Source organism: Arachis stenosperma, chromosome 10 (assembly GCF_014773155.1).
Source record: "Arachis stenosperma cultivar V10309 chromosome 10, arast.V10309.gnm1.PFL2, whole genome shotgun sequence".
NCBI lineage: Eukaryota > Viridiplantae > Streptophyta > Magnoliopsida > Fabales > Fabaceae > Arachis > Arachis stenosperma.
The window spans coordinates 23,537,971-23,559,912 of NC_080386.1; the positions used below are offsets into that span (position 1 = coordinate 23,537,971).

General features: G+C 36.6%; 1 protein-coding gene across 1 annotated transcript; it reads right to left on the reverse strand.

Annotated features, from left to right (window-relative positions):
* Window positions 1-7,314: 7,314 nt before the first annotated feature.
* On the reverse strand, window positions 7,315-8,130 carry LOC130956874 (zinc finger BED domain-containing protein RICESLEEPER 2-like). Its single transcript, XM_057883826.1, has one exon. It carries the CDS (start codon window positions 8,128-8,130, stop codon window positions 7,315-7,317), a length of 816 nt encoding a protein of 271 aa, XP_057739809.1.
* Between the last annotated feature and the right edge of the window lie 13,812 nt (window positions 8,131-21,942).

Below are 21,942 nucleotides of genomic sequence, written 5' to 3' on the forward strand. Positions count from 1 at the left end.
TTTAATAATTGTGGATGACTATACTAGGTTTGGTTGGGTTTTGTTTCTTGCACACAAAAATGAAGCCTTTTCGGCCTTTGAACCTTTTTGCAAGAAAATTCAAAATGAAAAGGATTTGAAAATCTCTTCTATAAGAAGCGATCATGGAACTGAATTTGAGAATAATTTGTTTGAATCCTTTTGTGAGGAATTTGGAATATCTCACAACTTCTCTTGTCCAAGGACACCACAACAAAATGGTGTTGTGGAAAGAAGAAATAGAAGCATACAAGAGATGACAAGAGCTATGCTTTGTGAGAGTAATGTTCCAAAATTCCTTTGGGCTGAAGCGGTTAACACGGCTTGCCACATTTTGAATAGAACAATCATAAGGAAATTTTTGAAGAAAACCCCTTATGAACTTTGGAAAGGCTACCCACCAAACTTAGATTACTTGCACATCTTTGGATGCAAATGTTTTGTTTTGAATAACAAAGAAAATTTGGGAAAATTTGATCCAAAGGCTTATGAGTGCTTGTTTGTAGGATATTCCACAACTAGTAAAGCATATAGAGTTTATCATCAAGATGCTAGAATTATTGAAGAATCCATACATGTTACATTTTGTGATACTAACTTGGTGCAAAGCATTTTGGAAGATGGTGATGCAGGAAATCAAGCTCAAAAGGATGATGAAGCTGCTCAGAATCATGGAAAAGAAAATTCTGGACAAGCTGAACCAGAAACAGCAAATGCTGAAAATTCAAGAGACAATTCCATTTTGTCTCATGAATCTGAAGGAAATTCTGCAGACAGCATCATACAGAATCCATTGGTGACCGAATCTGCCTCCAAGCCCACCAGACCTCGTGAATGGAGATTCTTGAAGAATTATCCTGAAGAATTTGTAATTGGGGATGTCTCTCATGGAGTGCAAACTAGGTCTTCCACTAGAAAGGCAAATGAAGGTTCAAACATTGCCCTCCTCTCACAAATGGTGCCTCAAAACGTCAAGGAAGCCCTTAGTGACCCCTCTTGGATCAAGGCTATGGAGGATGAGCTTCTTGAGTTTGAAAAGAACCAAGTGTGGACGTTGGTTCCAAGGCCAAGTGGAAAGAAAGTGACAGGCACCAAGTGGATATTCCGGAACAAGTTGGGAGAAGATGGTAGCATTGCAAGAAACAAGGCAAGGCTAGTGGCACAAGGATATGACCAAGAAGAAGGAATAGACTTTGATGAATCCTTTGCCCCTGTTGCACGAATGGAAGCCATAAGACTTCTCCTAGCCTATGCTGCATTTTGTGGTTTTAAATTATACCAAATGGATGTGAAATGTGCATTTTTAAATGATGTGATAGATAGAGAAGTATATGTGGAGCAACCTCCTGGTTTTGAAAATAAAGAGCATTCTGATCATGTTTTTAAATTGTCTAAAGCTCTCTATGGTTTAAGACAAGCTCCTAGAGCTTGGTATGAGAGACTTAGCTCTTTTCTTTTGAAAAATGGTTTTCAAAGAGGCACCACTGATACAACTCTATTTATCAAGAATTCTAATGATTCTTTTATTTTAGTCCAAATATATGTTGATGACATTATTTTTGGATCAGCAAATGAATCCCTTTGTACTGAATTTGGAAAGCTCATGACAAGTGAATTTGACATGAGTATGATGGGTGAACTTAATTTTTTCCTTGGGCTACAGATTAAACAAACTGAAAATGGTATTTTCATTCATCAAGAAAAGTATGCCAAGGAATTAGTTAAGAAATTTGGTCTTGAAAATGCCAAAACCATGGGAACTCCCATGCACCCAAATTCTAAATTGGATAAGGGAGAAAATGAGAAAGATGTTGATGAGACTAGGTATAGAGGGATGATTAGTTCTCTTATGTACTTAACCTCCTCTAGACCCGATATTGTGCAAAGTGTTGGATTGTGTTCTAGGTTCCAATCCAAACCTAAGGAGTCACATCTTTCTGCGGTTAAAAGGATCATTAGATATGTTCATGGCACATCCAACTTTGGTCTTTGGTATCCTAAGACTGATGATTTTTCTGCAGTTGGTTATTGTGATGCAGACTTTGCTGGTGACAGAGTTGATAGAAGGAGCACTTCTGGTTTATGTTGCTTCCTTGGAAAGTCCTTAAATGTTTGGTCAAGTAAGAAGCAACCAACAGTGGCCTTATCCACTGCAGAGGCTGAGTATATAGCTGCTTCTTCTTGTTATTCTCAGCTTTTATGGTTAAAAACACAGCTTGCTGATTACAAATTAAATGCTGAAAATATTCCCTTAATGTGTGATAATATGAGTGCCATCAATATTTCTAAAAATCCAGTTTTGTACTCTAGGACTAAGCATATTGAAGTGAAATTTCACTCAATAAGAGAACATGTCCAAAAGGGGGATATTTGCATTCAATTTGTTAAATCAGAAGAGCAATTAGCAGATATTTTTACTAAACCATTAGCTGAGGATAGATTCTGCATGCTTAGGACTTGTCTAGGAATTTTGAGTTATAATTCTTTATTTGAAAAGTGCTGATGTGTTTGCTGGAGAATTTTGTCTCATAAACAGGTATGAGACAATTCTGGGCAGATGATGAATGTTTCCTTCAAAACAGCGTGTTCTGGGCTTATTGCAAGTGAAAAATCAATCTGGGCCAACATCAATTTAGATCTGGGTAGTCCTATATGTTTCATTAATTCAAACCACATCTGGGCCCAATGTGAATGTTACATTCTTACTTGTATGTTTAAGTTTTCATTAAAAGTTTTTTTTTTGGCCGGAAAGTTTTTTTTGGCAACCTTATTTTTTGACTTTGGTCCAAAAGGAGTTTCAATTTAATGCTGATTGTCTTTCAAATTTTAAAATTAATTTTTGAAAATCAAATAAAATCCTTTCTTTTATGAGGTCATGTCTTGTCAAGTCTTTTCAAATGGTGATGCAGTTGCATGGTTTTGGAAATTTGCTTTTGGGTACGGTTACCAACACTCCCTCTCTTCCCTCCATAACTTCTCCTCAACCATTCGGTTTCTTCCCTCTCACACCACTATCTCTCTTTCATCAAAGGCATCATTTTAACCAAAATGAGGAAGAAAGTCATTGCAAAAAGGGCTCCTCGTGAGAAGATTTACAAACTACCCACAAAGCCTTCCACTCGCTCTCAAGACCGAACCTTTACCCCTTCTCCTTCTCCTCCTACCTCTCCTCCTCGGTGTGACCCCATGGCTCGAACCAAGAACACTCCAAGGTTTCCTGCCTCTGCCAAACCAACTCCACCACCAAAGGCGACGCCTTCCAAACCTGCCTCTTCAAAACCTGGCTCTTCAAAGCCACCCTCATCCAAAGGGAAGCGTCCGGCAACGGAGGAACCTGTTCCTGAGCCACAACAACCCAGGGCAAGGTCAGTTCCTGTGCATTCACAGAGAGGTAACACTCGAGTCCCTCTCAAAAATGTTAAAGAACCAGAAATTGGACCATTTGATCACAAAGCCCATTTTATGACCTCTCATTCAAACTATAACCCCTATAGATTCAAATCTGCCATGAATAATGATTTTTATGAGGGAGTCATCCAGTATCGTACCCTATGCTCTTCATTTCTCGCTGATCTGCCATCTTTGAAAAGAAAAGGTTTTCCTTTTGTTGACAACTTAATTTTTCTGGACTGGAATCACCTTTTTGACATCAAAAAACCTGTTTATCCATTGTTGGTCAAAGAGTTTTATGCAAACATGACTTATCATGAAGGCACTGCTCATTCGTATGTCAAGGGCCGAGATATCATTTTAAACAATGAAACCATCAGTGAAGCTTTGAAGTATACTGATGTTGGGCCTTGTGCATACACGTCAGTTAAGTGGGATGAAGGAGTTGGTGTTTCATACAATGATGCCCTGGCTAGTATTTGTGAACATGTTTCCTTAATAGATGGCATTACACCCACACACAAAGCCCTAGGATATGAACGTGCTCAGTTGCACCGAATGGTCAACCACATTATACTTCCTCAAAGTGGTTCATATCAAAGGGTTTCATACACTGACACTCTGATTTTATATGCCATTCTCACCAAAACTGAAATTTCATTTGCATATTTGATGGTTAGATATATGTTTGATTCTGTTAGAAGTGAAAAGGACAAAGCTCTTCCTTATGGCATGTTTCTAACTTGTATTTTTGAGTATTTTGGTGTTGACTTGACCAATGAGAAATATGAGAACAGACATTCATACCTAAAAGGGGGTGGTTCAGTGAAACAGAACAAAGGACCCACTCGATCTGAACGAGTCGTCCTAGATGATGAAGATGAGGATTTTGTCCCTGAGGATTCTACTGCTCCTTCCACTGAGGGTACTTCCATTTCCACTGGGAAGAAATCCACTCTGCTGAATGTGGTCAGGGATGTTGCTCAAGAGTTTGTCTCCCAATCGAACCACTTGATTGAATTGAGCAAAGAGAAAAGGAAGCTGGCTAGCAAGCATGAGAACTTCCTGAAGAAATCAAGGGATAGGGTGGCTGTACTGATGACCTTCATTGATAACCTTCAAAATGATGAAGATGTTGCCACTGATGTTGAAGAGGATGCTGTTTCGGAGGGGAATGGTTCTGATGCCTAGGATTTGTCTCATAAAAACTGCTGCTGCTCTCTTTTTGTCTCATGATTTCTGCTTCTTTTGCTACTTTTGAACTATTTCATTTTGGATGACTGTAATAACTCTTAATATTGGTGCACTTTAGACAGCTTAATTAGTACTTTGGTCTGTGCTCTAACTCTTTTCTACAGGATACAAGGCTTTGTTTTTGTTGCTCTTATCCGCCCTTGATGACAAAAGGGGGAGTAAAATTAGCAATAGGATAGGATAGGATAGTAGATCCTAGTACCTCTTACTTATTCTTGCTGCATTAATACTTGTTTTCACATGCTGAATTTGTTTGCTGATAATAGCTTAATGTTGGGCTGATTATGTGATGTTGCTCATTTGATATCCCTTGTACAAGATATATTGTACATAACTCTTTATCGTGCTTTCTTTAAGAATAATGTGAAACAGGGATAAAGAGGAAAGCATAGATTCAGGGGGAGCTACTGTTGAAAAGGATAGGGGGAGCAACATAAAATCAAAGGGAGTTTTCTAAACCTAACTCAAACTTATTTCCTTTTGATTATTGCTTAAATCATGTTTGTCATCAAGGGGGAGATTGTTGAGTTAAGAAATTAACTAAATTAATTAATGATGACAAACATTATTTTTGAGCAAAATAAATAATTAGTGTTGATTAATTATATCTACTTATTAACTAATTGTTTATTGTTGCAGGCCAAATGTTAATAGCCCAAATGGAATAAAAGGCATTCAGCAAAGAATATTGGGCTGAAAGCAAAATAAAGAGCCCAAGCAAAAGCAAAGGAAGAAACCAAAGAAATTAAATCGGGCCATGCATACTAATACCCGATCCAAGCCCGAACTGGTTTCAGAATTGAAATTCCCTCTCTCTTGCTTAACTAAAAGCAACGTTCTTCTTCCTTCTAATCAAGTCACATCAAGATTTCAGAAAAAGCAAGAAAGAGAAAGAGAAGAAAAGCTTCTTCCATAAGCCATTAACCAAAGAAGCAAGAGAGAGAGAGTTGAAGCTTGTATCACAGAAGCTAAATCAAGCTTAAGAAAGGTAAACCATATCATCTTGCATGCATCAGATCTTCATCCTTTCTTCCCTACTCTCTGCTCTATCCGAAAATGGCTTTAAAGGGAAAGTTGTTCTCTGCCCTACTCTGCTGTGTATCTAAGGTCTTAATCAAAACTTGGGGACCAAGTTGGTGTTCAAGGGTTCAGATTTGGTTGACCATTGGAAAACAATTTTGGTTACTCCTTTGTGGCTTTCGGTCAAGTTGGAAAAGTCAGAAGGAACGGTTCTACTTTGATGATTAAGGAGAAAAAGTGAATCTGTGATTGGTGAAGCTCAAGGCTCAAGATGTTGACCTTGGAGGAAGAACCAAGGAACATGCTAGGAGATAAAAAGAAGCTTGTTGTTCATTCTGAAAAAAGGAGAGATAACCAGTAAACTTGAGGTGTTTGTTCTGAGAGAGCTCTTTGAAGAAGTTCAATTAACTGGACAGTGTAACCAATTCAAGGTGCATTCCGCCAGTATGAAGAACTAAATCAGAGGCTTACTAATCTGGTTTTTCGCATAGCACAGAGGCTGTTGATGAAGTCAATCTCCTTCATGTTTTTCTGATTGTAATGTACTTTTCTAAGCTTATCTTTCTGTAATTTCTTGAGAGAAAAGGCAAAGTGAGAAAGCTTAAGAAAAAGCCATGAGTGGAAAAGGGCTGAGAGATACACTTGAGAGAAAAGCCTAGAGTTATTTTCAGGTTTCTTTAGGTTGGTTAAGTGTCTTGTATCTTGTACTTGTTTGGTATCCCTTTCTTAGTTGGGTTAGCACTAAGAGAAAATAGTTAGGTGTTAGCATAGCCAATGTCAAGTTAGGCTAGAACTTGAGTGTGAAATTGGTGTATGTAATACTGTTAACTATAGTGAAATTCTTCCATATTTGTGGAGGAGACTGGATGTAGGTTGCATAGCACAAAGCAACCGAACCAGGATATATGCTGGTGTTAGCTTTTTCTTCTCTGTCATGTTCTGTTTTCTGTTATTCATGAGACAAAAATAAATTGTCTCATAAATTTCCGCTGCTGAGTTCAAACAGAATCAGATTTGTAGCTTTGCTTAAAAAGTGTCAAAACAGCAACTTAAAAGGAAGGCATAGATTCAACCCCCCCTTCTCTAAGCCTACCACAACCTTCAACACTATATCAGCAAGCATTCATTCCTATTAAGAAATAACAAGTGAGAAAAATTAGTAAAACATGTTAGAATAATAAATTATTATATTTCAATACAAGCACTATTAAATACCTAAGATGGTTGATGAAATTGCATTCTACTTTGAACTTCAGGATCTCCGACAGTAGTAACACCAGAAAATTCTATTCAATTCAACAATAACAAAATATGTCATGGTATGTCAATGCTCTAAAATGAAAGACAAAAAATGAATAATAATTAATAAAATATAAATGAACCAATTCATTATATACCTGAATCAACAGCGGCATCTCCTTCATCAAGCTCAACGAATATCTTAGCAGGCTTCAACCAATTTTGAGTGCAAATTAACGCCTCTATAGTGGTGGGACTCAAACAAATGCGATAAGGGTCAAGGACATGACCTCTCGTGCTAAAAACTGACTCAGATGCCATAGTAGAAACAGGAATAGCTAATATATCTCTAGCCATGCAAGAGAGAACACGATGCCTCAAAGTCTTTCCTCTTTACCATCTCAATATATCAAATCCACTAAAATCTTCCGCCACTTCATCTTCTAAATACCTATCCATTTCATTTTTCTTTAATTCACTTAGTTTTATCCTTTGAGTTTGCTTCCACTTGCTCATAGGATCTTCAACCGTAATACTATCATTCTCACTCATCTCTACACTAGGATTTGGTGTAGTATCCGAAGAAATACTAGCATCTTGATTGTCTTCAAGGGGTCGCAGATTCCATATGCTATATTGCTCAAACAATTCAGCAATGATATCCTTTAATTTTCTAAAGATCCTTGAAGATTTCTCACCTTGACCATACATCTCAGACAAAGTAAACTGAATATATTCCAATTTATACCGTAGATCAAGACAAACAACAACAAGTAATAGATAGTTCATAGATAGCTTGTTCACTGAAGTCAAAGGAGTAGAAGTATAAGAATGATCAGAATCATCCCAATACTTATCAAATTTAGCCTTCATCGTTGATGCCATTCCATTCAACACTAAATCATCACTCATAATCCATTTATTCAAAGTGCATAAAATCTTACGCAATACATGGAAAAAATCATTTGAAGTGACATTCAAAGAACTAGAGAATGAAATCATTGCATGATAGAAAATTTGTAAAAAATGTATAAAGATACAAACTCTACTCCAATCTTCATCACTAGAAGCCCCCTCATCATCTTCAAGGTATCTTTCAAAATGAGCATCTTCCCTAGCAAGACGAGCAAATGCCTTTTTAAATTTTTCGGCCACTTCCAACATCATATAAGTAGAATTCCACCTCGTTGGCACATCAAGAATAATCATTTATCGACTTGTAATGTTTGCCTCATGTGCACACCTCCTAAAGGTTGCTAACCTAGACGGAGATGACTTCACAAACTTACAAGAAGTTCTAATCCTAGCAATAGATGACTGTAGATCTTTTAAACCATCACAAATAGTCAAATTTAAAATATGAGCAGCACATCTTAAATGAACGAATTCCCCACCCAACATAGTACAACTATTCCATTCTTGCATGATTTTAACCAAAGTATTCACAGCAACAAAGTTTGCACTAGAATTATCCACAATTACAGTACAAAGTTTTCGAATACCCCAATCTTTTAAACATTTCTCTAAAGCTTTTCCTATGGTAACACCAGTAAGATCAGCAATCAAATTAAAAGACAAGATCTTCTTATTCAATGCCCACTCATCATCAATATAATGAGCTGTTATACACATATAGTTCATGTTTTGAACAGACATCCAAGTATCAGTATTTAAAGAAACCATCTGATGATTTAGCTCCAAAAGAGACTTAAGTTTGGTTTTTCCTCTACATACAACTGCATACAATCCCTAGCAACTATCATACGACTCAGAATCTTAAATTGAGGTTGCATTTCACCACAAAAGCCCCTAAAAGCAGTATTTTTCACAAACCTAAATAGAAGCTCATCAATTATCACCATCTTACAAAGTGCAAGCCTTCACCGATCTTGATTAAAGTCTACTGCCTTTAATGTTGGTGGTTCCTCTAAATTAGAATTTGTGAACACAAGAGTTTTCTATTTTTTATCAACATGATTTTCTGGGTTCTTCGCACAAGTTCCAATATGTTTTTTTAGGTTAGAGGTCCCATCCCTACGACTATGACATTGTAACCATTTCAAACAATAATGTTTACATTGAGCCTTAGTTTCCTCATCTTTTCTTTTTGAAGTGATCCCAAACAATAGAAGGGGATTTATTAGACTTTCTTTTACCTGACTTGCCAGATTGTGCTGCTGTCGCCAAAGAAGGAACATCACTTGAAGCTGGATTGGTATTTGTTTCTCCTCCCCTTGTTGATTCTTCTGGTGTAGATCCAACGACACTTGATGGAGCAGGAATGCTCCCAACTTCAGACCCACTTGCATTGTTAGTAAGCGCTTGTTTATCAGCCATTCTAATTTTCCAACACAATCCTACAATTAAGTAAACCATATCACTATATTAGTTTACAGACAACAGACCCTTAGTGCCATATGACTACTGATAAACCACTATTTTATGGTTTATCTTGTGCTCAATTGAGTGGTTTTTATCAACTCTTTACCCACTTATTCATACTATTTGCATGGTTTTACATTTGCCTTCCTAATTATGTGCTTTGATTGAAAACATGCTTCTTTGGCCTTAAGTTCCCTATGTTTAATCCTCTCTTATTACCATTAGATGCCTTGATATGTGTGTTAAGTGATTTCAGAGATTACAGGGCAGGAATGGCTCAGAGGATGGAAAGGAAGCATGCAAAAGTGGAAGGAATACAAGAATTTGGAGAAAATTGCTAAGCTGTCCAATCTGACCTCTTCGCACTCAAACGGCTATAACTTTAGCTACAGAGGTCCAAACGACGCGGTTTCAGTTGCATTGGAAAGCTAACGTTCGGGGCTTCAATTTGATATATAATATGCTATAGTTCCCCTGACTCTAGGCGACGCGACCGCGTGATCCATGCAGCCGCGTCGCAATGACGGAAATCCAGCGTGGTTGAATACGAGACCAGCGAATTCTGGGCTGTTTCTGACCCAGTTTGCGGCCCAGAAAACACAGATTAGAGGCTATAAAATGGAAGAATGTATCTATTTATAAGGAGACTTTAGAATGCTTTCATAATTCACTTTCCATGATTTATGTTTAGTTTTGAGAGAGGTTTTCTCCTCTCTCTCTTTAGGATTTAGGACTTCTCTTAGTTTTAGGAGTGACTCTCAATCCCAGGTTCTTTATTTTTATTTATTTTTCAATGTTCCATGTTTAGATTAATTTTCTTGATTAATGTTATTTGAGATATTTCAGATTGATGACTGCTGTCTTTTATTTATATAAATAATTTGGATTTCCCTGTTGCCCAATTGACTTATGAATGTCTTCCATGTTAGATTTTACTGCTTTGAATGAATTGAAGGTATTCCAGATATTTATGATTTTAATTTAGCTTTTTACATTCTTGACTATAGTTGATTAATTGGTGACCTTAAGGTTATCAGCTCCATTGTTGATTGAAAATTGGATTTCTTCATTTCATTAATTCATATTCCAATAACTCTAGCCTTTCCCAAGGAAAGACTAGGACTTGAGGATTCGAATTAATTCGTCCACTTAACTTACCTTCATAGTTAGAGGTTAACAAAGTGGGAGAAAAATCTAATTCTCATCACAATTGATAAGGATAACTAGGATAGGACTTCCAGTTCTTACACCTTGCTAAGAGTTTATTTATAGTCATTCATTTACTTTTATTGCTTTGAAAATATACCTGTGCCCATTGCCCAACTAACCTTTTACCTTAATCCAAAACCCCAAACACACTTTTTATTAAATAACCAATAATAAAAACATACTTCCCTGCAATTCCTTGAGAAGACGACCCGAGGTTTGAATACTCGGTTATCAATTTCAAAGGGGTTTGTTACTTGTGACAACCAAAACGTTTGTACGAAGGAATTTCTGTCGGTTTAGAGACTATATCTACAACGCGACTGTTTTCATGAAATTCTTTACTGGCAAAAATTCCAACGTCAACTACAATTAAATAAACCATCTTAATTTTCAAACAATTAAACCATATAAACCCTCAGTGCCATATCTGTTCACAGTTGAATAAACCATTCAAATTTACAGAGTTTATTACACAATAACAGTATAACACAATAATTCAAGTACTTTAATCTATAAGCATTTGTGTACAAATAATTTTTAATTTAAAAAATTTAAATTACCTATAATACCTGATGAGTTGAAGAGCGAAAATGATGGAGACGAAGGAGGACTGGTCTGACTCTGATAGATTCACGAAGCTGCTTGGGGAGACAACCACCGCTGATGAAAGAGAAGACGAAGCCGCTAGAGGAGACGACCTCACCACTAGAGGAGGTGACCGCACCACTAGAGGAGACCACCAACCGTGAGCGTTGCGCCAGTGAAGAACGCGACCTATGGAGAATGCGTATGGAGAACACGACCGCCGTCCACTGCGTCGATGGAGGAGGCGACGACCATGCAGCTGGAGCCTGGAAGAAATGATGACCTTAGGAGACGGTGATGGACAGCGAACGTTAGTGATAGAGCGAGGTAAAGCCGGTCAGAAAAGAGAGAGAGAGCAAGAGTTTGAGAGTCTGAGACTGAGAGGAAAGTCCAAAGAGTGAAAAAGGAGAGTCCAGAGAGTGAAAGAGGAGCACCGTAACGTAACATTAGGGATTTAGGGTTAGGTCACATTACATTAGCTATTCATATGATGTGCGGATCTGCAGATCGGATCCGTGGGTATCACTGTCAAATCCGCGATCCAATCCTACGCTAATGCAGATCGGATAATATCCGCGAAATTCGGATCGGATGCGGATAATTATCGTGGGTATGTGGATATTATCCGATTCATGTGCAGCCCTAGGTTCAAAGATACGCGGTGGTCACTAGCATGAGCTGAGACGGAGCTACAACCAACAGATGATTCAGAAGCAGCATGCCTTTGTCTAGATAAATGAAAGAATACATTGGTCCCTCTCAATACTCGAGACAAACTAATGTTACCAAATGGGTTCAACAGACTAAATTGGCCTTCTGTTGGAATTACCATTTGTGGTATATATGGCTCTGCTGGCGGTTGTGGTTATGGTTGTAGTCATGGTTGTGGTTCTGAAACAGGTTCCTGATACTGTTGTTCATAACCTGGAATCAGTTCCTATTGCACATAAGCTGGTACCGCATACTGTTGCATATAAGCTGGTATTTGATACTATTTTCCATAAACCAGTATCTGATATTGTTGCTCATAAGGGGAAAATAGGTGTCATTGCTCATAACTCAGAAAGGGGTGTTGTTGCTCATAACCTGAAAATGGGTGCTGAGGTCCAGGTGGTGGCACGGGGTATGGCTGTGGTTGATTCACCTCAAGGTCTGCAGGCACAATGCTATCTGACATCCTTAGGTGATTGCCATACTGTTATGTACCACTTATAGTACATCGGGAGAGGGTGAAAGTCGACAATTGTGTCTCCTATTTGGATGACATTATAGTGACCAAAATTTCACATATCGACCCAAACTCTATTCCTTTCCCTCCAGTCATGGCACTGTGTTCCAGTTAACGCTTACAATGATCTTGTCTAATTTGGAATTCTTCTTTTGTTGGAAGTTGTGCAAGACCGATTGGCGTCTTATTCAATTTGCTGGGTGCCATTCTATACGCTCGAATGACACCAACAGAGACCTTATGGAGCACACTAACAGATGCAAGGATAATAATAATACGATGACCCTCAGGAACCATAACTCCCATATATGGCTTCCACACAAACTGCACATCAATAAACACGATGACTATCAATTAAATTATTAAATATAGAAAACTTAAAGAAAATAATTAAAACATACATCATTCACACCCATGTCATCTAGTTGTTGCCTAAATTGCCCCATAGACATTTGACTATAATTTTTTTGTCGGCGCCAACGATTTCACTTAAATTGGTTTACATTGATGATCATGATAATAATAATAATAATAATAATAATAATAATAATAATAATAACGACGATAACCATTAATAATAATAATAATAATAATAATAATAATAATAATAATAATAATAATAATAATAATAATAATAACGACGATAACCATTACTGTTGCTCAATTGGAACGCCACCCACTAGAAGCTCATTGCAAGGAACGGTTGCCATCCACGACATACGCTCCCATGCCCAATCAAAAAGTAGAATAAGTGGTTAGTCCATCTCTTTACAGTTGTATTGCAATGCACAACACAACGACCTGTATAAATGTGCCAGACTAGCTGTCCACTAACTGTAAAGTTGAATTTGATGAAAATCTCAAAGAAGAGGTAACCCTTTCGAGTTGGCAGAAGTAGTCGACTTGTTTGGAAACACAATAGTTCCAAGCAAGAGAAATATGTGAGCTCAGACATACTGCTCGATCAACTCTTGGGTGTCTAATGATTCAGTGTCTCTGTATTGCTGAACCTATGTTAGGTTTACTGTTCCCAACGTGTGATCGTTGTGACCGGGCTGCCTACCAAAAATTGCTAAGTAGTTATCCACCAAGAACTCATGACTGCTATCCATTCTGCCAGTCACGGGGTTTCTATTAATCGGCAGGCTAAGCATATGTGTGATGCCTTTTAGAGTGATAGTCACTTCGCTGACTAGAAGGTGAAACGTTTGGGTTTTAGGACTCCATCGCTCCACCAAAGCAATCAACAATGTAGAATGTTCCCTCGATTCACCTATTCATGAAACATGATGGAATCCAGTTGATACTAGGACGACTGCAATTATCTCGTTATAATTTTTTAGCGGATCAAGTTTTCTAGACAATAAATTCTCGATAGTCTACAGAAGAAAATTAATAATAATAATAATAATAATAATAATAATAATAATAATAATAATAATAATAATAATATAAGTTATCTAATCAAAATGTTTCGAAACTAATATTATCAGAATTCAATTGGTAAACATTGTAGACAAAAATGTAAGTTTTATATTTCTATAAAAATTGCTAAAGGATATGTTGGATTTCGGATTGAACATAAACTGTTATAGAGTATAGTGGTTTTTAAACAAACTGAACAACAAAAAAACCACGACATTCCTACAACAATTTCTTTATAAATGGCACATTATAGTACTTCTATAGAGGTTTACATGTGGCTATATAGTTACTAATTAACACTAATATTGATGGTGTTTTAAGCTTGGTGTAACTGGATTTTTTCATAAAGATCTTTTTTGAGACATTATTGTCTTTCTATGTGGCCATGTATACATAGTCAACATTATTGGAATTGAACCATTCTTCTAGCTTCATCACTAGACTTGATCCAATTTCTCTTCTTTTATAATTTGGTGAAACCTTTAAGCCTAAAACATAAACAACCTTGGCTAATTTCTTTGGAAGGTGGTTATAAACTGTTACCACTTTTATTGAGCCTTGAATCACTCTAACCAATTCTTTATCCATTTCTGTCACCTAACACCATTATTCAACCCCAATTTTGATTATTATAGTTAGTAGTAGACATGACATAAATTAAAAAATAAAAAAAAAACAAAATAAAAAAATAGAATTAAAATAGATCATGCATTGAAAAAAAACTAAGTCTAAAACTATATGAAGTAATATATATATATATATATATATATATACTCATTATCATATAAAAAATATTTTGAGTACTCTGATGTTTTAGATATTTTAGTAATTTTAATTATTGATTTTAATTATATATATATATATATATTATAATTAAGATTATTAATTAAAATTACTACAACACTTGAAATACTTTTTATAATATAGAATAAAATGATTATTAGAGAAGAAAAAAGAAACATATAATTAAGAAAATATTAAACTGGAATATGAATAATGTATAAAAAAATGGGTAAAATAAACAATATAAATTTATTATATAATAGTGATGATATTATAGGATAATTATAACAATATATTCTATATAGGATAACATGATGGTCAAATACAAGATATAGATTGAATTGGAATGATACATGCAAAAAAAGAAAAGAGAAGGGATATAATTGAATTTAAAACATATGAACTAATTATTAATTAGGTTTAATTACTCTCTAGAGTATCCCGTTCATATTCTTTCGGAATCACAAGAGTGTGCAGGCACTATATCATGGACTGTGTGTCGGGCACGATATCCCAGGGGGTTCCCATTTATTCGTGACCGAAAGGCAACATCTCCATGGATGTGTCGGATTGGCAGTTGAACCGACGGTGTGATATCACAGCCAAATAGGACAGGCATTCATCATGTGCATATTCTATATGTTTGCTTACTTTGCCAACTTGCATTGTTTGCCTAATTGTATAACATGCTTAATTGTTTCTTGAATTACTTGATATACATGATTATACTACGTTTTACTTGTATTGTTATTACTTGTGTTTTCTATTGGGATTGAGGAGGCTTGATAGGCGGTGGCAATGGGATCGTATGGCGGTTACGTTGGCAAAGGCTCTGGGACAGTGGTGTAAATGTTAGTTTAGAAATTTCTTAAATTAGATTACCCCGTTTCATTATGGTTATGAATTTTCTTATGCTTACGTTTGAATCTCATGATTGATATGAAGTTCTAAGATTGTCTCTAGCGTCACGGAGTCTTATATCTTACATTATTGGGTACTTTTACCATACTGAGAACCTCCGGTTCTCATACTATATTTTGTTGTTATTTTTTTCGGATGTAGGTCGTGACCCACCTCGGTGAGTTATGAGACGGTGATAGAGTGGAGGATCTTAATTATCTTTTGGAGTCTTTTGATTACTTTTGTTTAGTACTTTCACTTTTGTATTTTTTTTTGCCTTAGAGGCTTACTTTGAGAGATATGTTGTATACTATTTTAACTTTCAAAACTTTGTATGTTTGTATATAACTAGTCAGTCTAAACTCCGCAGGCTAAGGCTAGTATCTTATGAATATTATACTCTTATATCTACATATACCTTGTTATTTTGTATCTATACCTTGTACCTTTATGCTTTTAGCTCCGTGTGAACGTTTTGCACTTTTGAAACTCTGTTTTGAGCTTATTTCTTCATCGGACTTCTAGATTTACTATTTCTATATATATTATTGTATAAGCCTTAGGATTGTCGTGACCTTTAGTTATCCTTAACTTTACGGCATGAGATAAAGCATATGGTAATTAGGGTGTTACACTCCGTCGTCTATCATGCCAGTCCTCTCTCCATCAAATTTAGGGTTATGTAGCAATCGGGTTTAATGTTGAAACCGTCAACATTAAATTTTAAGTTTGGGATTTAGGTAACAAATTTTCTCATCTTGATTCAATGTAAATGTTTTTGGCAAATTTGTGGTACTGGGTTTAGAACCAATTAAGGAGATTATTCTAAATGTATGCCAGTTTAGAAACTTGGCAATCCATGATAAGAAATTACTTAGTATTTTACGAATGGATTTTTGACGGTTTAGAATTTTACAAATGAAATCTCGTCGAAGTATAGTCTCTAAACCAACAATAATCCTTTCATACAAAAATTTGTTTGTCACAAGTACAAACCCCTAAAATCTATAAACCGAAGTATTTAAACCTCGGGTCGTTCTCCCTAGGATTTACAATAAAGTGTTTTGTTATTGGTAGTGAGTTATATTTGGGGGTTTTAGAGGAGAAACATGAATAGTAAATGGTAAGAAAACTTTATTAACAAAATGATCTTGGCAAGATTTGGTTGTCAAGGGTCTTCATCATTATCACTAGCCACAAGTATGGTAGTTGCAAGGATTAATCCCACTTAGTCATCCTTAAATCAATTAACAAAGGAAAGTCAAGTGAGTTATATCAATCCTAGTCCATAAGTCCTAGCTTTCCACTAATTGGATTAATGAAGGCTAGAGTTAATGGCTATCAACTAGCAATCAATTGGACACTAATGACTCAAGAAATCCTAAGTTACCTTCTCAAGCCAAGAACATAAAATCCTACTCTAACATCCTCTCAAGCATTTCATCAAACACTTGGAGGGTAATGAAAGAAAGCATTTTTATTTGTAAAAATAAAAGGAATCAACAACCAACAATTACAAAGAATTAACAAAACAACAATCAACAACATCACAATCACATGAATTATCTCAAATTGCATTATTAAAAGAAAACAAAAGAACAAGAATATCTCAATTACAAAACCTAGAAACAAAATAAGAGAAATTACAACAAGAGGATAGGGATAGAAAGAAGAACCAAAGTGTAGCAATCATCAATTGAAGGTAGAAGTAGAAGGAGACTTGAATTAAACCTAGAACTATGAGATCCTAATCTAACCCTAATTCCTAATCCTAGAGAGAAGTGAGAGCTTCTCTCTCTAAAACTAACTCTAACTCCTAAAACTTAGCTAATGATCAAAAATATCTAAAGTATATAAAAGTATGTTGATTCCCCTTCAATCCTTGACTTAAATAGCATCAGAAATGAGTTGGATTGGGCCCACAAGGCTCCTAAAACCGCTGGGGACGATTTCATTAAAGTGGGCCACGGACAGAATCGGCGCGCGCGCGCAAAGTGCGCGTGCGCGCCCCTGAACGTGAAGCAACATATGGCAAAATTTATATCATTTTGAAGCCCCGGATGTTAGCTTTCCAACCCAACTGGAACCGCATCATTTGGACCTCTATAGCTCAAGTTATGGTCAATTAAGTGCGAAGAGGTCAGGCTTGACAGCTTTCCGGTTCTTTCATTTCTTCATGAGTTCTCCAACTTTTCATGCTTCTTTCTTCATTCCCTTGATCCAGGCTTTGCCTTCTAAATCTGAAATCACTTAGCAAACATATCAAGGCATCTAATAGAATCAAGGAGAATTAAATTTAGCTATTTTAAGACCTAAAAAGCATGTTTTCACTCTTAAGCACAATTAAAGGAGAATATACAAAACCATGCTATTTCATTGAATAAATGTGGGTAAAAGGTGATAAAATCCCCTAAATTCAATACAAGATAAACCGTCAAATTGGGGTTTGTCAACCTCCCTACACTTAAACCAAGCATGTCCTCATGCTTAAGCCAAGAGAAAGCAAAGGGCATCAACATTTATTCAATGTAACCTATCTATATGCATCCTATCTACATGAATGCAACTAGATGCAAAATGGTTGTACCTACTTGGTTAAAAATAAATCAATCCTCCAAGTCATACATGCACAAGTAGGGTCAAGATCATATAACGATTCATGAATCCTACCAATTCAAATATAAAAATTGAAGTTCAAATAGACTTGCAAGAAGAACGCTCATGAAAGCCGGGAATCAAGGAATTGAGCATCGAACCCTCACCGGAAGTGTTTGCACTCTAGTCGCTCGGTGTTTGGGGTTGATTCTCTCAATTCTTCCCTAATCATGCTTTCCAAGATTTGTTTATCTTCTAACAATCAACAATTATTCAATGCATGCATACATTCATCATGAGGTCTTTCATTTAGGTTGTAATGGGGTTAGGGTCAAGGTAGGATCATTTATGGTTAAGTGGACTAGGATTGAATCTTTGATTAACGTAGACTTTCCCACCTAACTATATAATGACCTATACAAGTTCAAACTATTCTAACTACCCATTCTTCACTTCTTCACATACTCATGTATTCCTTTTAAATTCACAACACCTATGCATTGATTCCTTTTCATTGACTTCACTTTGGGGCATTTTGTCCCTTCTTTATTGTGTTATTTTTTTTCCTTTTCCATCATCATTTTTCCATTTTTTTTTCTTTTCATCATTTTTTTCTTTATATATTTTCCTCTTTTTTTTTTCAAACTAAATACAAGAACATCAATGTATAAGGTCTCTACATTCAATTTATACATGAATATGTGCCCATTTCCTAAACATAAAAGTGTACTACCCTTTTTATCCCATCCAATGTTCCCAGGCCTCACCAACTTGAATAATAAACACTCTCACTAGCCTAGGCTAATCAAAGATATCCAAACAAGGACTTTTCATTGGTTTTCCGTCTTGGGCTTGTAATGTGCTAAAATGAGAATAAGTTGGTTAAGCATAGGCTCAAAATTGGCTACAATGGAATATAAAAGGGTTGGCTATTTGGGTAAGTGGGCTAATGAAATAATGGCCTCAATCATATAGATGTATAAATACAAGAAATAAGTGGACATATAAAATCAAGCAAATCAAGGATCACAATCATAGAAAGAGAGCAATTTCACACAAGAATGGAAAATAAGTGGTTATAAAATGTAACCACATCAATAGGCTCAAGTCTCACAAGCTTGTGTTCTTAGTTTAAAAACCATGTTCCAAAATAAATTCTATCAAGCAAGTTCAACAAAAAAATTTTTCAAATTGGTAGGGTGCCCTAAAACAGTTTCTTGGAAAGAAAATCATCACCCTAACCAAGTAGTTCTAATAAGAAAGAAGTGGTAAAAATATGTACAAATTCTAACTAACATGCAACCTATCATGCAATGCAATAGCTAATCTAACAAGGAAAAATAAAAATTTGGTGTTGAAAAGGAAATTGGTACCCATGGAGATCGGTCGGACGACCTCCCCACACTTGAATATTGCACCGTCCTCGGTGCATGCAAAGAAGAGCAAGGTGGACGGGTTGCTACAATTGATGAGTTTCTTCAAAGGGTTGTGCGGATGACTTGTTTGTTGCCCCATTTAAAAGCTTTTCCTTTCCCCCTTCTTGGTGGCCAACCTAAAAGGAGAGAAAAAGAAAAAAAATTAAGCCTACAACAAAGATATCAAAGTAAATAGAACATAGGCGGGGGCTAATGCCAAATAAGAGTATGATTCTCACACTACATGGTAGCTTTTCCCCAATTTGACAAATGAATTTTTGTCGGTATAGAAATTATCAAATAATCAATCGTAGTATAGTCTAAACCGACGCAAAATCCATCATCAAACAAATCTACAATCTATATCTGAGAGCACTAGTCTCCCGAGTCGTTCTCCCTTGGAATTGCCAAAGTGTGCATCTTATTGGTTTAGTAAGCTTTGTTGAAATTCTTTGAAGGTTTTAGCAAAACAATGAGAAACAAACAATCAATTATCAAGGACTTGGCTTAGGGTTGGCATTAGAAATCCTATCCTTATAGTCCATTCAACGTTGACAACAATTAGGCCTTGCTTCATTTAGTTATCCCCTAAGTATAGAAGAAAATCAAATGGAAACAATCAACTTGAGTCACAAGTCCTAGCTTCACCTCATGGGAATCTAGCTTTAGTGCACTCCAAGCCAACTAGCAATCCCTAATTCCAAATCAACTATTGATATAACTATTCAACTTCTTCCAATGACCAAACCCTATGCCAAGTGTAAAAATTCTACTCCATAGCTAGTGTTGACATTTTATCAAACATGTGATGAGCAAAAAAGAAAGTCATAGTAAAATGAGAAGAAAGATGGAATTGAAGGTATTGCAACACAAGGATATAACAGCAAGTCTCAAAGAGTAACAATGAAAATCAAATTCACAAAGTATGGATGAAATCCAAAATTACAAAGTTGAATTCTAGATCTATGAGAATTGATCAATTACAACTACTACTTGAAATTGGAGAAGAGAACCTATGACATGAACAAAGTGGCATGAGAATTGTAATGGATCTCACCAAAAAGTGACTGAAAATTCAGGAATTGGATGAAGATGAACCCTAGTGAAAAGCTTGGAATCTCCCTCTTCTTCTCCCAAAAATGTAACTAACTTCTCCCTAAAATATCTAATTCTAGAAAAATGAACTAAGTGTGTTGAACCCTTGCTCCCTTGGTCTTCTTAAGCTTTTCCCCGCCAAGGTATTTCCCAAAAGTGGGATTCTTAACTACCTCCACGCCTAAGTCACGTGACTTCTAAAAAAATCATATTCGCGAATCGGCGCGCACGCGCAAGGTACGCGCACGCGCCGTCGAGGCGTCTTGTAATGTGCGCGGAGGCGTGATGTACGCGTGCGCGTCCGTGAAGGTCATGGCTTAGCCGCTACCCAAGCCGGCTCGTGGCTTGGCTCTTAGTCTCGGCTTCACGTTGCTCTATCCGCGCGGACGCGCCAGGTGCGCGCACGCGCCCTATGCGGGAATCCCCAAGGCTCAACTCTCATGCTTCTTTCCTTTGCACCCGTCTTCCTTCTCTCTTCCGATCCATTCCTACTCTATATCCTGAAACCACTTAACACACAAGTCACGGCATCGAATGGCATCAAGAGAAGATTAGAAATGTATCTATTTTAGTGCAAAATAAGCATGTTTTCCTTCATGAGGCAAAACTAGGAAAGGAATGCAAACTCTTGTATTTTCATGTAGAAAGTGTGTGGAATCATTGATAAAACCCCTGAAATCAGCACAAGATAAACCCTCAAAAATGGGGTTTGTCAACCTCCCCACACTTAGATTCTAGCATGTCCTCATGCTTAGGGAAATGCAAAGAGACACAGAAGACCTAGGGGTCGCAAAAGTATAAGACTCATGAAATGCAACCTACTTACATGCCTGCAACTATGACTAATGCTATTATCTACTTGGTTGGGAACAAATCAGCTTTCTTATGACATATGCGAGCACATGGGACACGATGGTGGTCAAAGCACAGGGCTTGCTAATTTCTAAGCGTCAACTGCAATATATGCAACTTTGCATGAGGAATGCTCGCGAGAGCCGGGAATCAAAGGATTGAGCATCGAACCCTCACCGGAAGTGTTTGCACTCTAGTCGCTCGGTGCTTGGGGTTGATTCACTCAATTCGCCCCTAGTCATGCTTTCTAAGATTTTTTTTTTTCTAACAATCGACATATATTTCATGCATGCATACAAATATCATGAGGTCTTTTCTTTAGGTTGTAATGGGGCTAGGGTCAAGGTATGATGCATATTTGGTTAAGTGAGCTTAAATTTGAATCTTTGATAAGCTTAAACTTCCCACCTAACCTATGACATCCTATACAATTAAATTCCAACCTAACTACCCATTTCTCACTTTTTCACATACTCATGTATTTTCTCTTCATTTCACAACACTTATGCATTGATCTTTATTGGACTTTGCTTTGGGGCATTTTGTCCCCTT